This window comes from Pristiophorus japonicus, chromosome 3 (assembly GCF_044704955.1).
Source record: "Pristiophorus japonicus isolate sPriJap1 chromosome 3, sPriJap1.hap1, whole genome shotgun sequence".
In the NCBI taxonomy this organism is placed as follows: domain Eukaryota; kingdom Metazoa; phylum Chordata; class Chondrichthyes; family Pristiophoridae; genus Pristiophorus; species Pristiophorus japonicus.
This window is the reverse complement of record NC_091979.1, coordinates 269049609-269064513: the sequence shown is the minus strand read 5'-3', so window position 1 is coordinate 269064513 and position 14905 is coordinate 269049609. Positions and strand designations below refer to the sequence as shown.

Below are 14905 nucleotides of genomic sequence, written 5' to 3'. Positions count from 1 at the left end.
AACCTACCATAAGCAATACGATTGATTCTCTGTACATCTTTTCTATTGTATGTTTAGTACATTTAAAATGCCAGTAAGATGTATCAATGTAATTGAAAGTTTGGGGATTATCCATCACACATCCGGGGCACACTTTGTATAAAAACCCCAATGAATTCTAACTGAACAATCATTTAAAAAAACACACAAAAAAGGAAAAGAAAGCTAGTTACTGCCAACTGTTTTTCTGACTTGGAAATAAGCTAAGAACTTGGTGATAGGACAAGGAGAGGAGGTAAGCAGCTGCCAATACAGAGAAATATCCAACCACAAATAATTTACATTGGGGAGCCAACATCGATCTTCGAGCACAGGAGTGAGGGAGGACTTAGTGCAGGAAAAGTTAAGTGCAGCAGAGTTCTGCACAAGTTGTAGTCTATGCAGGGTGGAGGATGGAAGGTCAGCAAGGAGAGTATTAGTGCAATCAAGTCTGGAGGTGATAAAAGCATGTGGAGGGGTTTCAACGGGAGAAGGGCCTGCGTAAGGGGAGAGGCAGTATTTGGTGAGTGCCCTAATTTGACTTATTATTTTGTATATATTAATGTATGATTCTCTTCACATATATCTTGCATAGAATGTCACTGTTGCATTCTGCTTACACAGTCGGTCACTGGTCAGAGATTTCAGTCTTTACCGATCCTTATGCCTGTGTTCCTATCTATATGTAAAACCTTTGCTTGCAACATACGTTTTGTCCATGGCACAGGTTTTTGCGTCAACCCGATTTCATTAAATCACGACTGTAAAAAGGTAAAGAAAGTACCAATCAAAAGCAGATGCAAAGATGACACCCAAAAACAACAACAATTTGCATTTAAATAGCACCTTTAACGTAGTAAAATGTCCCAAGGGGATGTTATCAAACAAAATTTGACACCAAGCCTCATAAGGAGATATTAGGGCAAAATTAGGTCAAAAAGGTAGGTTTTCAGGAGTATCTTAAAGGAAGAGAGAGAGGTAGAGAGGTTTAAGGAGGGAATTCCAGAACTTAGGGCCTAGGCAGCTGCAGGTACGGCCGCTAATGGTGGAGTGCAGAGATTGCGGAGGATTGTCGGGCTGGAAATACCAATAAAGCACGACTTAAGGATGTATGAAAAGTACCGATTTAAATCAGCAGAAAGCAAATATCCAACAGTACATCAGCAAAAAAGAGAATAGGATCAACGAAATCTCTCAAAATATTTCTCGAAAATCTTTTCATCTGTTATTTTGCTTTCTCACTATGCTGAGGATTTAGTACCATAAATAAGGGCCCTGAAATGGCAGAGTCCTTGCTTTGCCGATGGACATGTGTCAGATCCGGAACTTCTGTCCACTTGTAACCAAAAATATGGACCCCATCTCAAATCATGGGGACGGGTAATTTAAATAGTTAGAGTTGGATGCCCTACCCTATCCAGGCTCGGAAAATGGCACAGCTTCTTTGTGTTGCTCAGGGAAACTGATCTTTGTGCCAGGACAACAGGAGGAGGTTTATGAGGCATTTTGATGCTGACGTTGGATATCGAGACTGGAGTCACTTACTCTGCCAGAGCTGAATAATCACCTGGACAGGTGCTGGTCACTAGACACTCGACTGGGAAAACCTCCCTGTGACTGAGCTACACCAGCTGCAGGTTCAGGAAAAACTGCAAATCCACCGCGGGAGATCAGATCAGGGAAGAAATACCGGTGAAAGTCGTGAATAAGTCCGAAAAAGACAAAATGTTTTAAGGAGTGCAGAACAAACAAATAAAGTACTTATAATCTTAAGCAAATACTGCAAATCCACCATAAAATAAATGATAACTCGGAATAAGAGGAACTATGTTGGAATAATAGTTATTTCCATCTTCTATAATTTTGTATAGTGACAAGTAAATATAGTATTAAAATCTTATGGTGCCGAAATTGCTCATGTCCCGCTGCCGCCCGATTCTCGGCGGTATTCAGGCGGCCCTTCATTTTTTACAGCCCGCTGCTGCTGAGGTCCTCCAGCGGGAATTTGATGAGAATATAGCGGGCGGGAGCGGGAACAGGGTGCAGCGGGCAGTGCAGGCCATTAGACTCAGCAAAGATCGGAGGCCGAGTTCTGCGCGCGCACTATTTTCTTTCGCCGACCGAGATGTGCGCATGCGTCTGTCAGGCTGCCGACCTGTCTCTCCCCCGCTCCGGCCCAAGCTCGGCGAGGGGGCTGAGAAAATCATACAAGAGGCAGTTGGGATTTCCAAGGAAGGATCAGTTCGAAGAATAGAATTCCAATTCTCACTTTTGCTTATGTCTGAACTTTATCCCACTGACATCAGCCTTGTCATTACTAACCCCGGTGATAGAAACACTGACACAACCGCTGGTTCAGACTGAGTATTGTTAATCTCCTCAGTTTCATATTCATATTGGCACCAACACTAAATTTACCCACATTTGCCACGACAATTAGGGCCACCCTTGCAGCGCTCGCCCCGAACACAGATGTCAACAACCACATCAGTCCAAAGCAATAGTGATGCAGAATGTTCCCATCTTCACCAGGACGTGCTGACTCTGGTTGGGCTGAGGTTCCATGGGCACTCCCAGTTCCTGGATATCTAATCCAATTAATAATTTCTCACGTATGACCCAAGTCGCGAACCGAGTGCAAGGGCAGCCGGTCCCATAGCTAAAGATAAACACCTTTATTTCAGAAATAACGATTCAGTGGCTAAGTTTCACTAAACACGTTTGATTTCTGAACTTTGCTCTGTGAAGATAAATCAAGGAATACAGGTCCAAGTTGACAACGACCTTGTCTCTTAACGCAAATGTTGGGACTTGAATAATATATAAACACATTTCTTATACAACAGTGACTACACAATGTGCTTCAGCAGCTGGGAATCACTTTGGGCGGTGAAAGGCATTATATAAATGCAAGTTCTATTACGTAGAATCAAGTTTATTTCTCCATTCGCTCGTGTGCTTATATAGACGTCCCAAAACAAGTTTTTAAATGTTAATTACTTTAAGAGTAGTCACTATTGTTATGTCGGCAAATATGGCAGGCAATTTGATCATAGCAAGGTCCGCCAAACAAGAAGAAGAATGGCCAGTTCATGTGTCTTTTTGTGGCATTGGTTGACGGGTAAAGGTTAGGTCAGGATGCTGGGAGCACTTCACTGCTCTTCGAGTAGCGCTATAGGATCTTTTACATCCCAAGAGGGCAGACTGGATCTCAATTTAACATTTCATCTGAAGGACAGCACCTCAAGACATTAGAACACTCCCTCAGTACTGCAGTGCCAGCCGAGGTTATGTGAAAGGGTAGTGGAAGCAGATTCAACCGTATCATTCAAAAGGGAATTGGATAAGTACTTGGAAGAGAAAATTGTCGGGCTATGAGGAAAGAGCAGGCAAGTGGGACTAAGAAGAGAGCTCTTTCAAAGAGCTGGCACAGGCAATGTTGGGCCGAATGGCTTCCTTCTGTGCTACATCATTCTGTGATTCTATGTTCTGAACCTTCCTCTCATTCAGAGAGAGACCGGGAGGGGAGGGAGGTGGGGGGGGCGAGACCGGGAGGGGAGGGGAGGGGGGGGGGCGCGGTGGCGCGAGCAGGGGGAGCGAGGGGGGGGGGGTAGCGCGAGCCGGGGGGGGGGGGTCGGGGGCGCGAGCGGGGGGGCGCGAGCAGGAGGGGGGTGGGGGCAGTGGCGCGAGCGGGAGCGCGAGCAGGAGGGGGGATGGTGGCACGAGCGGGAGCGCGAGCGGGAGGTGGGGGCGGTGGTGCGAGCGGGAGGTGAGGGGCGGTGGCGCGAGCAGGAGGGGGGGCGGGGGCGGTGGCGCGAGCGGGAGGCGGGGGGCAGTGACGCGAGCGGGAGGTGGGGGCGGTGGTGCGAGCGGGAGGCGAGGGGCGGTGGCGCGAGCAGGAGGGGGGGCGGGGGCGGTGGCGCGAGCGGGAGGCGGGGGGCAGTGACGCGAGCGGGAGGAGGAAGGCAGTGACGTGAGCGGGAGGAGGGAGGCGGTGACGCAAGCAGGAGGCGGGGGCGCGAGCGGGAGGGGGGGCGGTGGTGCGAGCGGTGGGGGGGAGCGGTGGTGCGAGCGGGGGGGGGGGCGGTGGCGCAAGCAGGAGGGAAGTGGTGCGAGCGGGAGCGTGAGCGGGGGGGGTGGGGTTGGTGGCGCGAGCGCGAGGGGGGGGGCAGTGGCACGAGCGGGAGGGGGGGTCGCGAGCAAGAGGGGGCGGGGTCGCGAGCAGGAGGGGGAGGGGGCGGTGGCGCAAGCGTGAGAGGGGGCGAGGGCACGAGTGGGAGGGGCGGGAGAAGAGAGAGAGCGACCGGGAGAGGGGGCAGGGGAGAGAGAGCAACCAAGGGCGGGAGGTGGTGGGGTGAGAGAGCGACCGGGAGAGTAGAGAGAGACTGAGAAGGGAGAGACACGGGTGGGGGGGGCGGGAAAGGGATTAGAGGAGAGAGAGTGAACTCAGGGAAGACGGATCACGTTCTTATTATGAAATCCAGAAGTCACGACTCTGTCATTATTCACTTCATACCCAATAAACCTGTTAAACAATTCCTACACAATGCCCCATCTATGCACTGGTGTAAGGAGGGAGTTTGGCTGGCGGAGGATGCACTTGCACCGGGGTAAGGCACTTCGACTGGGGGAGGTATGCACTTGGACTGGGGTAAGAATGTACGTGGACTGAGCTGAAATTGGTGCTGAAATTGTAAAAATCGCTTCCAAATCCCTATAAGTCCGATTGTAAACTAAGTGTTAGGCTATCAGCAGCCTTTCATCAAATACTCCCATTTTCAAAATGGCATCCGTACCATCCAGTTAAGATCGGCTAAAATCAGGTAAGACCATACTTTTCAGGATGGTATTTAGGGCGGGCAGTAAATGGATCTTAGTGATCAAATTTGTGTATTTGGGCCGTGAGCATTAATTGATTTAAAAAAAAATCAAATTCACATTTTTAGGCAGTAAGTGAGCGATATGATGAATTTCCAGCCCGTAATCTTTCAATATCCCTAAAGTAAGCAATGTTCGACCTCATCCATTATGCGATATGTTGCTATATTGCAGCAACAGGTGAACAACTATGTTTAGACTGCAGCAGGACTACAGTAAGCAACAAAAAACATTTTCTACATCCTGTACTACCCATGAGAGACCTAATATTTTCAAAAATGTTGTGCGATGTTAATTGTCGAGAATAAAACATTTCTTTCATTTTGGCATTCATCGTCAGCGTACAGAGCAAACAGATGCAGAATTAGCCACCCTGAACTCTGCACAAACCACAGGGTAGAAATTGGTTATGGCCCACTTTCGAGTCCATAACCAGTAGCATGTATCAATAAATACGTTTTTTGTATCAGTTACTTTTAACAATATATAAGCACCAATGAGAACTTTCTGCATATGATAATATATCACATTGTGCATTAATGCAGAAACAACAAATTAATGAGGCACTTGTACATGTATATGCAAAGTGGAGAGAAGAAAAAGCCTTACTCCATCAGCTCAAATCTTGGAGCGCTCAAAAGAAAACATACTTTGATATATATTTTTTAATTCTTGAAGTTTTTATATGGTTTTAGTTGTTGAAAAATGACTAATTTTATATAAAATTATGATTAAAGATAATCATTTTCAATGAGCAGAAAATCTCTAACTCATGAGGCTGTCCCAATATCCATTGAATGTGTGCACATCATTGATGGTTAGTTGCACACTTTATAGCATCTGTATATAACAAAATTAATGAAGGTTTTTGATAAAAATAAATCAGATGTGACTATTTCTGCTGGTTGGGGCGAAAGTGATGAGGAATCACCAATTTAAAATTGTCACAAAGCGAGTGAGGAGAGGGGTTAAGAGAAATTTCTTTGCACTTTTTGGAGATAGTAGTTGAAACAGAGACCGTTGCATCATTTATGGGAAAAACAGATACATTATAAAGCAGAGAAAGATGCAGGGATATGTGGAGGGAGCCGGGCAGTGGGATTCAAATTGGTTTGTTCCAGCTGGGAGCAGGCACAGACACAATGGGCCAAAGGGGCTCCTTCTGTACTGTCAACATCAATACTATGTACAGAGATACATTAATTTAAGGCTGGATGCCAGTTTGTCCAATTATTACTGTCTTTGTCTACCTTGTGGTCATGATGCCTTTATCCAGTGCACCTGTTGTTACTGTGCAAATTACACCCACAGCATCCTTTCCAAGTGCAGAAGAAGAAGAGGCAGATTCAGGAGAAGGACTACAGGCAACAGAGAGCAGGAAAAAGAACAGTTAGAAAATTTGATAATGATATAAATACATTTATGTGGTAAAGTATAGAAGCAAGGATCTGTGTACCTTTCAATCTTTAATCCTTCTTTAAGTCCGTTTTCAATTATTCTGACTTCAGTGTTTTCACATGCAGCTGGCAGAACCCCTTCATTCTTTACATCTGCTAATGTGTGTGGGGATCTGCCTCCTGGTCTGGTTGTTGGTTCGATTGCAAATAAGCACTCATTTCCAAATTTAGTCTCAGACATATAGGACTTTTTAATGGAAGTTTGATCTATTCCAGCAAAATTCCCTGTTGATGGAACACCCACAATGTTTTCCTGTTCTTTGGCATCTATTTCTAAGCAACTTTCTGTTGCATCTCTTGTGTGGAACAAGAGCAGGTGTTCAGTTGAATTGCTGCGTTCCTTGCTTTTACTGGTCATGGATTTTGTGAGCCGAGTTTCCGGAGCTGCAGCATCATTTTTATAGTCTGTGTCTCCTGCAGAAATGGTCTCTTTCTCCACTGCTTCTGGGAGTTTATCACTTTCCAAAGCAAAATCCATCTCCAAACTTACTTTCTCTTTGCAAATACTATGTGAAATTAGATTGTCATTTGTCTGTTGCTGTTCACTATCTGATGTTGTAGCCAACAACTGCTTTATTTCCACAGCTTCAGAAACAGACAGATTGCAATGAGGAAACTCTATCTCGGGACCTATTCCAAAAGTCATGTCTGTTTCCATGCTCCCAACACCATTTGCGTAAACGCGTTCTTTTCCACTCAAGTTCAGGGTCTGTTGTTTCTCACTGTCATGTCTTTGCCTTAAAATATCCTCTTTTATTGTTGTGTCAGAATCCAAGGAATTAGAAGATAGCTCATTGGATTCTGGAATTATATTTTCAAGACTATGTACATTTTCAACACAGAAGTTTTCTTCCCTTTCGGTAGTGGATATTTGCTGAGCGTCACTAAAAGAATTGTTTGTCGTCTCTTGCAGTTCAGTAGCAGTATCAGAACTAGGTAACAATTTCACACTTTCTGGCTGAACAGAGTTTTCCATACCCATCTTATCGATGCATGCATTTTCTTTAAAGATATTTATTTCTGTTTCACCATTACATGTCAATTGTTCAGTGTCATGGCTGAAACCCAATAATTTATCTTCATCTTTCTCAGTATCAAATTTCTGGGAGCCAAATAGCAGTTTCATAAATGTTTCTTGGGCTGAAATATTATCAGTGTCAGCTGGAAGGTTGATCCTTTCTTTGCTTTCAGTGTTACAGGTATGCTGCTGTTCATTCTCAAAGTCCAACGAGGTTCCCTTCAACTCTATGTCAGGGTCCTGAGGCATGGGTGTCAATTTATTGGCTTCCGGGCTTATACTTTCTCTGCCCATCTTAACGCTTTTCACATCTTCTTCAAAGACTTTTTCTTTTGGCTCTCCGCTGGAAATTTGATTCGTGTCACCATCAAGAGTGGAAGCCAATAAATAATCTTTTTCATTCTCCAGCTCATGAATCTGCAAGTTCGATGGCAATTTTATTGTTTCTGCGGGTGTAGTCATTTCCATATTGGTCTTTAATTTTAACATATTCTTTTCTGAGACGTTGTCTTGTACTTCAACGTTCCAATTTTGCTGTTCAGTATTCCAACTGCCATCTGATAGCTTCTCCCTAAAGTCCACGTTATCCTTTTTCGGAGGGCTAGATGGCAACATCATGGTGATGTCTGGATACAAGTTATTTTCTATATAATCACCTTTACAGGTTTCTGTTTCCATTCCACTGCTACATATCTGCTGTTGCTCATCACTGAAAGCCATCAGTTCAGAGGCCTCAGAATCCTGAGGTGCTGATGCCAATTTCATACTTTCAGGGATTATAATATTTTCCACAGCACTCTGCAAGACATGTACAGTTTTTCCATTTGCTTCTTCCTCTTTAATTACACTGCTGCACATCTGCTGCTGCTGCTCACTGCCTAAAATCGGTATGTCCTTCACATCCTTTGCATCACGAATCTGAATACCAGGTATCAATTTGATGATTTCTGCAAACAAATTATTTGCACTGCCAACTTGGAGCTTGTCCATGCTTTCTGCTTGATGTTCACCACTGAAACCCGTTACACACTCTGGCAGGACAGCAGTATTAAGATCATGTGTGCAATCTGTCAGTTCCATGCTCACCGAGAGCTTAATGTCTTCTGTACTTGTTTTTGACATATTTTCTTCATGAAGGTTTTCTTTTGATTCATTGTTGAGCAGGTGTTCTTGTTTCAGATCCCCATGAAGACTTTGCAATGTCTCTTCTCCTTTCTCTTCATCACGACTCTGAAGGCTCGCAGTCAGTTCCATGGTTGCTGCTGGTACAGTATGCTCAGTACCTGACTGAAGGCTTCCCATATCATTGTCAGAAACGCTGTCTTTCATTACACTGACACCTGTTTGCAGCTGTTCACTAACAACCGCCAATAACGTTTCTTTGGATGTTTCAGATGTGTCAGTACTCTGCGAGCCAGGTGTCAGTTCAATGACTTCTGAAAGTACAATATTGTCTTGAACTATCTGAAGCATACAAAGGTTTTCTTCACAGACGTTTTCCTTTGCCTCATTGATACATATTTGATGTTTTTCATGAATAAAACCAGGTGATGCTTCTTTCACTTCTGCCGTACTAGGAGTCACTACGGTGGGAATCTGTTCCGTGCTTACTGGGAGGGTATCTGCTGCATCCAGTTGGAAGCTGTGTACATTTTCTTCACAAGTTTCCTCTTTCATTTCATCATTGCATTTTTCTTGCTTGTCAGTTTCACAACTGAACCCCAGTGTGTTTTCCTTTGCCTCCTCTGTGTGGTGATCCTCTGAGCCAGCTGATAAATCTATAGGCAGTGCTGTTACATTTTCAATTACACTCATAAGACTGCACACATTGTCCTCGTCGATGTTTTCTTCTGTTGGACTACTGTAGATTTGTTGTTGTTCATTGCTGAATTCCAGTTCTCTATCATTTTCTTCAAGTGCCTGAGGAATGGGAGGACTCGGTGTACATGTGATGGATTCTGGAAGGGTGGGTTTCATTCCCACCTGAAGACTGCTCATACTGTCAGCACAAACATTTACTTCTGTTGCATTCCCACGCTGATGATCTACATCACAATTGAAATTCATCAATCTCGCTTTCAATGCCTCAGTGTTAGGATACTGAGCAGTACATTCTGTGGTGGCGGGTTCTGGAATATTTTCTTCACCTTGTTGAAGACAACCTACCTTTTCTTCATAGTAGTTGTCTTCTATTCCTTTTGTGGCTATCTGTTGCGGCTTTCGATCAATACCAAAGCTCCAAAGTTCCTCTTTCATTTCACTTGTACCGGGATCCTGAAGGGCTCTTAGCAATTCCGTAGCTTTCAGGGTCAAAACATTATCCATACTTTCTGCAGCAGTGTGAAAGCAGCACAGATTTTCTTCAGCCATTTCTAGTTTTCCATTGTCATCTACTTGTTGATGTTCACTACTGAACCCAATTATTGTTTCTTTCAGTTTTGTAGCATCAGGATCCTGGCAGCTGGCTGGTGATTTCAGTACTTCTGAAATGTTTCCAGCCTCAATCTGATGATTTTCCTCATTTGCTTCAAATACTTTTTCTTTTGTCTCACCATCTGCCCACTGTCTGTTGAACCTCACTAATGTATCGCTTTGTTCCTCTACATCAGGATTCTCTATATCAATTGACAATTTTCTGGCTTCTCGAGGAAAAATGTTTTCCAAAGATATTTGAGACTGGTCTAATTTCATGTTAGGGAGTCCATGCTTGAATTCAGTGTCACACATTTGTTGCTGTTCAGCAGAACATTCAAAACCCTCTGATGTTTCTGCTTTAGTTGTAGCATCCTGAGGGTTCGGTGCTAATTCTGTGCTCGCTGATGGTACAATATCTTCAGGACCTTTCTGGAGACTGCACATATCCCCCTCAGAATCTTTTTGCTGCTCTTTGCTGACGAACATTTGCAGTTCTTCACCACTGAAGGTCAGTGAAGCCTCATTCACTCCAGGGCCAGCAGTATGCTGAGAGACAGGCAGCAGGTCCACTCTGTCTGAGATCATATCTCCTCGATCAGTTGGAAAGCTGAACACTTTTTCTTTAGAGACATTTTCTTCTATTTCCCCATTTGCTGTTTCCTGTCCGTTATCGTAACTCAAAAGCAATTGTTCATTTTCTGTGGCTATTGAACCAATATTCTGAGTTGTAGGAGCTAATTCCTTGGTAAGTTGGAACAAACTGGTTTCTGTACCAATTGGGAAGTTGCAAATATCGTCTTCAGACACCTTTTCTCGGTCACATGTTTGCTGTTCTCTCTGACTAAACACCGTTTCTGTTTGTTCATCAATACTAGGCATCGCTGAACTGGGTGACAAATCCATGCTTGTGGCAATAACCTTCGCAATGTCAGTCAGAAGCTTCTGTATGTTTTCTTCAAAGTCTCTTTCTTTGGCTACCTCACTACTTGCCTGCTGCTGTTCGTTGCTAAATCCCTTTAATAACTCTCCAAGTTCCACTGCATCAGGATTCTGCATGCTAAATGGTAATTTAGTGACTTCTGGAATTATAATATTTTCCACAGGCGTCGGAGGGCTGTCAGAATCCTTTTTATAGAGGCCTACTTTGAACTCACTACCACACAGTTGCTGTTGCTCATGAGCAAAACCCTCCAACAACTCTTTAGCTGCAGCATCCTGAGGGTTCGGTGCTAATTCTGTGCTTGTTGAGGGTACAGTATCTTCAGGGCCTTTCTGGAGACTGCACACATTTCCTTCATAATCCTTTTGCTGTTCTTCACTGACGAACATTTGCAGTTCTTCACCACTGACGGTCAGTGAAGCCTCAGTCACTCCAAGGCCAGCAGTATGCTGAGAGACAGGCAGCAGGTCCACTCTGTCTGAGATCATATCTCCTCGATCAGTTGGAAAGCTGAACACTTTTTCTTTAGAGACATTTTCTTCTATTTCCCCATTTGCTGTTTCCTGTCCGTTATCGTAACTCAAAAGCAATTGTTCATTTTCTGTGGCTATTGAACCAATATTCTGAGTTGTAGGAGCTAATTCCTTGGTAAGTTGGAACAAACTGGTTTCTGTACCAATTGGGAAGTTGCAAATATCGTCTTCAGACACCTTTTCTCGGTCACATGTTTGCTGTTCTCTTTGACTAAACTCCGTTTCTGTTTGTTCATCAATACTAGGCATCGCTGAGCTGGGTGACAAATCCATGCTTGTGGCAATAACCTTCGTAATGTCAGTCAAAAGTTTCTGTATGTTTTCTTCAAAGTCTCTTTCTTTGGCTACCTCACTACTTGCCTGCTGCTGTTCGTTGCTAAATCCCTTTAATAACTCTCCAAGTTCCACTGCATCAGGATTCTGCATGCTAAATGGTAATTTAGTGACTTCTGGAATTATAATATTTTCCACAGGCGTCGGAGGGCTGTCAGAATCCTTTTTATCGAGGCCTACTTTGAACTCACTACCACACAGTTGCTGTTGCTCATGAGCAAAACCCTCCAACAAATCTTTAGCTGCAGCATCCTGAGGGTTCGGTGCCAATTCTGTGCTTGTTGAGGGTACAGTATCTTCAGGACCTTTCTGGAGACTGCACACATTTCCTTCATAATCCTTTTGCTGTTCTTCACTGACGAATGTTTGGAGTTGGTCACCACTGACGGTCAGTAATGCCTCTTTCACTCCAGCGCCAGCAGTATGCTGAGAGACCAGCAATGATTCCACTCTTTCTGAAATCGTATCTTGCCGATCAGTCTGAAAGCTGCACACTTCTCCTTTACTGGGATTTTCTTTGATTTCTCTCTCTGCTGTTTGTTGTACACTGCCATGGCTCAAAGGCGACTGTTCATTTTCTGTGCCTGTTGAGCCAATATTCTGAGGAGCAAGTGGCAAATCCGCCGTTTCTGAAAACAAAGTACTTTCCATTGTAGCTGGAGGGCTGCACACGTTTTCTTCAGACACTTTCTCTTGCTTTTCTCCACTGCATGTCTGTTCACTACTGACAGACATTAATGACTTTTTCATTTCAGCTGTACCAGTAAAGTCCGAGCCAGCTGGCAGCTGCATGGCTGCTGGGATTATAATATTTTTTATCTGAATGTTGCTCAGATCTTCTTGATAGAGTGTTTCTGTAGAGCATGTTGATGTTTGTCCAGTGAAATGTCTGAAATCTGATAGTTTCTCTGTTGTTGCTTCTTTTGAACCACAGTTTTGAAGGTTAAGCAATGATTCACTGCTTTCTGGGAACATGGAACTTTCCAATCTAGTCTGCAACTCACACTGGTTTCCTTTCAAAGCCTCCTCTTGCTTTTCACTGCCACATGCTAGCTGTTTATTAGCGACAGATAATAGTGTCTCTTTCGGTATATCTGTTCCAGGAATCTGTGAGCTCGGTGATAATTCCACACGCACGTCATGTGGGCTACACACAATTCCTTCGCAATCGTTTTCTTTTGTCATGCTGGTACCTGTCTGTGGTTGTTGAGCACTGAGAACCAATATCTCATTTACACCCAATGTGTCAGGAGTCTCAGAGCTTGGGGTCAACCCAAACATGTCTGAACACAGCTTGCTTTCTATACCCATGTTCTCTTGAAAAGATAACCCCTCCTCAGACAACCCCCCTTCACAGACTTGATTTTGTATCTCACTGGTATCTTCTTGCTGTTCACTAGAAGAGGTTAAATTCAGTTGTTCTCCTTTCACTTCCATTGAATCAGGATCCTGGGAGCTCGAAGACAGCCCCATTCTATCTGACAACAGCCCATTTTCTGGACCACTTTGAAGGGTGCGCCCATTTTTCTCGGATCTGCCATCTTGTTTTTCAGTGCTGCAGACTTGCTGGTCGTTTTGGAAACCCAGTAACATTTGTTTCACTTCCACTAAGTCCATGTCCTGACAGTGTGTCAGTTTGGACGTTTCTGGGAAAGAATAGTTTTCCGTGTCAATCCGCACAGTGAATAATTTATCTTCAGAAGCTTTTGCTTGCTTCTCACTGCCTCGTGTTTGCTGGTTATCGTCACAGCAGCAACCCAGTGGCTCATCTAGTGCTTTCTCGGAATAGGTATTCTGATAACTCGGTGCTGACTTGGTGATTTCCTGAAGATTCCACACATAGTCTTCACAAACGTTTCCTTTTGATTCACTGGTACATATCTGCTGTTCGCTCTTGAAAAATAATGCTGTCTCTTTCGGCTCCAATGCATCAAGGTTTTGAGGGTTGATTGGAAATACAGTATTTTCCAGTTGCATTTCAAGACTGCCCAAACCTCCTTTGCAAGCATTAGTTTTTGTTTCCTGATTGCATATTTGACCCTGTTCACTATCGCAACTGAAACCCTTTAGTTTTTCTTTTGTTCTCCCAGAGCTGGGATTCTGATGGCTCGAGCTCGGCACAACAGTTTCTGGAATATTCTCGATCCTAGTGACAAGGCTGCAGGCATTTTCTGTGGAGATATTTTCTTGTTCTTTAGTATTGTGTGTTTTCTGTTGCTCATCACTGACCGCTAACAGTGTTGCATTCAGTTTAGCAATATCAAGATCTGATGTGTCGATGGACAGCAACTCCATTTTTGCAGGGCTTCTTTGATTTTCTGTACTCGTCAGAAGACTGCAATCATTTTCTTCACTGTTCGATGTTTGGTGGTGATCAGTATCACAGCTCAAACTCAACTCACTCCCCTCTCGTGCCACTCCCTCAGACAAGTTTAGCACATATTCAGAGACTGAAATAGAACCTTCTTTAAGGTTGACCTTTGGCAAAACACACTTTTCTTCTTGATCAGTGACCACTTCTTCAGTGAGCTGCTCATTTTCAACTTTGGCTCGAGAATGACCGACAACATTGTGACCTGCGATTGTCACATACTCGGCATGTTTTTCTAAACTCGCTGGTGTCAGATACTTTGGGTCTTGAATTTCTACCATTAGCAGATCGCTTTTGCCATCTGTGCTTTTTGCAGGCTTTTCCTCGATAATGGATTCTTTGCATCCTGGTGCTGGCAACACTAGGCCGCACTCAGTCTCTTGGGCAGGTAACTGATCTCCCCCAACTGTGCCCTGAGGTGAAGGATAAGAGCCCTGCTCATCTGTTCCGTCCAGCTGCTCACCATGATACAATAGATCTGACAACCTTTCCTCGGCTGCACTCACTGCAGTATTTCCCTGTACTTGTGAGGAGCTGGCTTTTGGGCTCTGACCAGTATCTGCTGCCCAGGTAGTTTCTGTCTCACCAAATATGTTATTTACTTTCAAGGCATCGCCTTCAAATGCAGCATCGTCCAGTAAAGACCATAAGCTATTTTTATTTTCAGATAATAAAGGGGACTTTGGATCAGCCGTGATTTGAAGATTCGCTTTTTCTTCGCATTCTGCCGATGCCTCCTTTTGTCCGACCAGGATTTCTCGAGACGTTGAATTCAGGCTGTTTTCAGTATTAGTTTCAGGAGACTTGTCATCATTGTCTCCTGTTTTGGGGCTGTTAATAGTGCAAAAGTTGGAAAATTACATACTAAAATACCAAGATTAACTTTGACATACAAACGGGTAGTCGTTCATTCAGTCCACATGCAGCAGAATTAACGTGCTG

General features: G+C 44.1%; 1 protein-coding gene across 4 annotated transcripts in view; it reads right to left on the bottom strand.

Moving 5' to 3' along the window:
- The window catches only part of LOC139260278 (titin homolog), a 106148-nt gene that overhangs the window by 15326 nt on the left and 75917 nt on the right, over positions 1 to 14905 (bottom strand). For all 4 annotated transcript variants that reach the window (XM_070876684.1, XM_070876687.1, XM_070876685.1 and 1 more), the window contains 2 exons: positions 6353 to 14794; positions 6147 to 6254 (listed from right to left, as the gene is read on the bottom strand). In XM_070876684.1, coding sequence (XP_070732785.1) covers positions 6147 to 6254; positions 6353 to 14794 — 8550 coding nt within the window. The remainder of the gene's footprint in view (positions 1 to 6146; positions 6255 to 6352; positions 14795 to 14905) is intronic.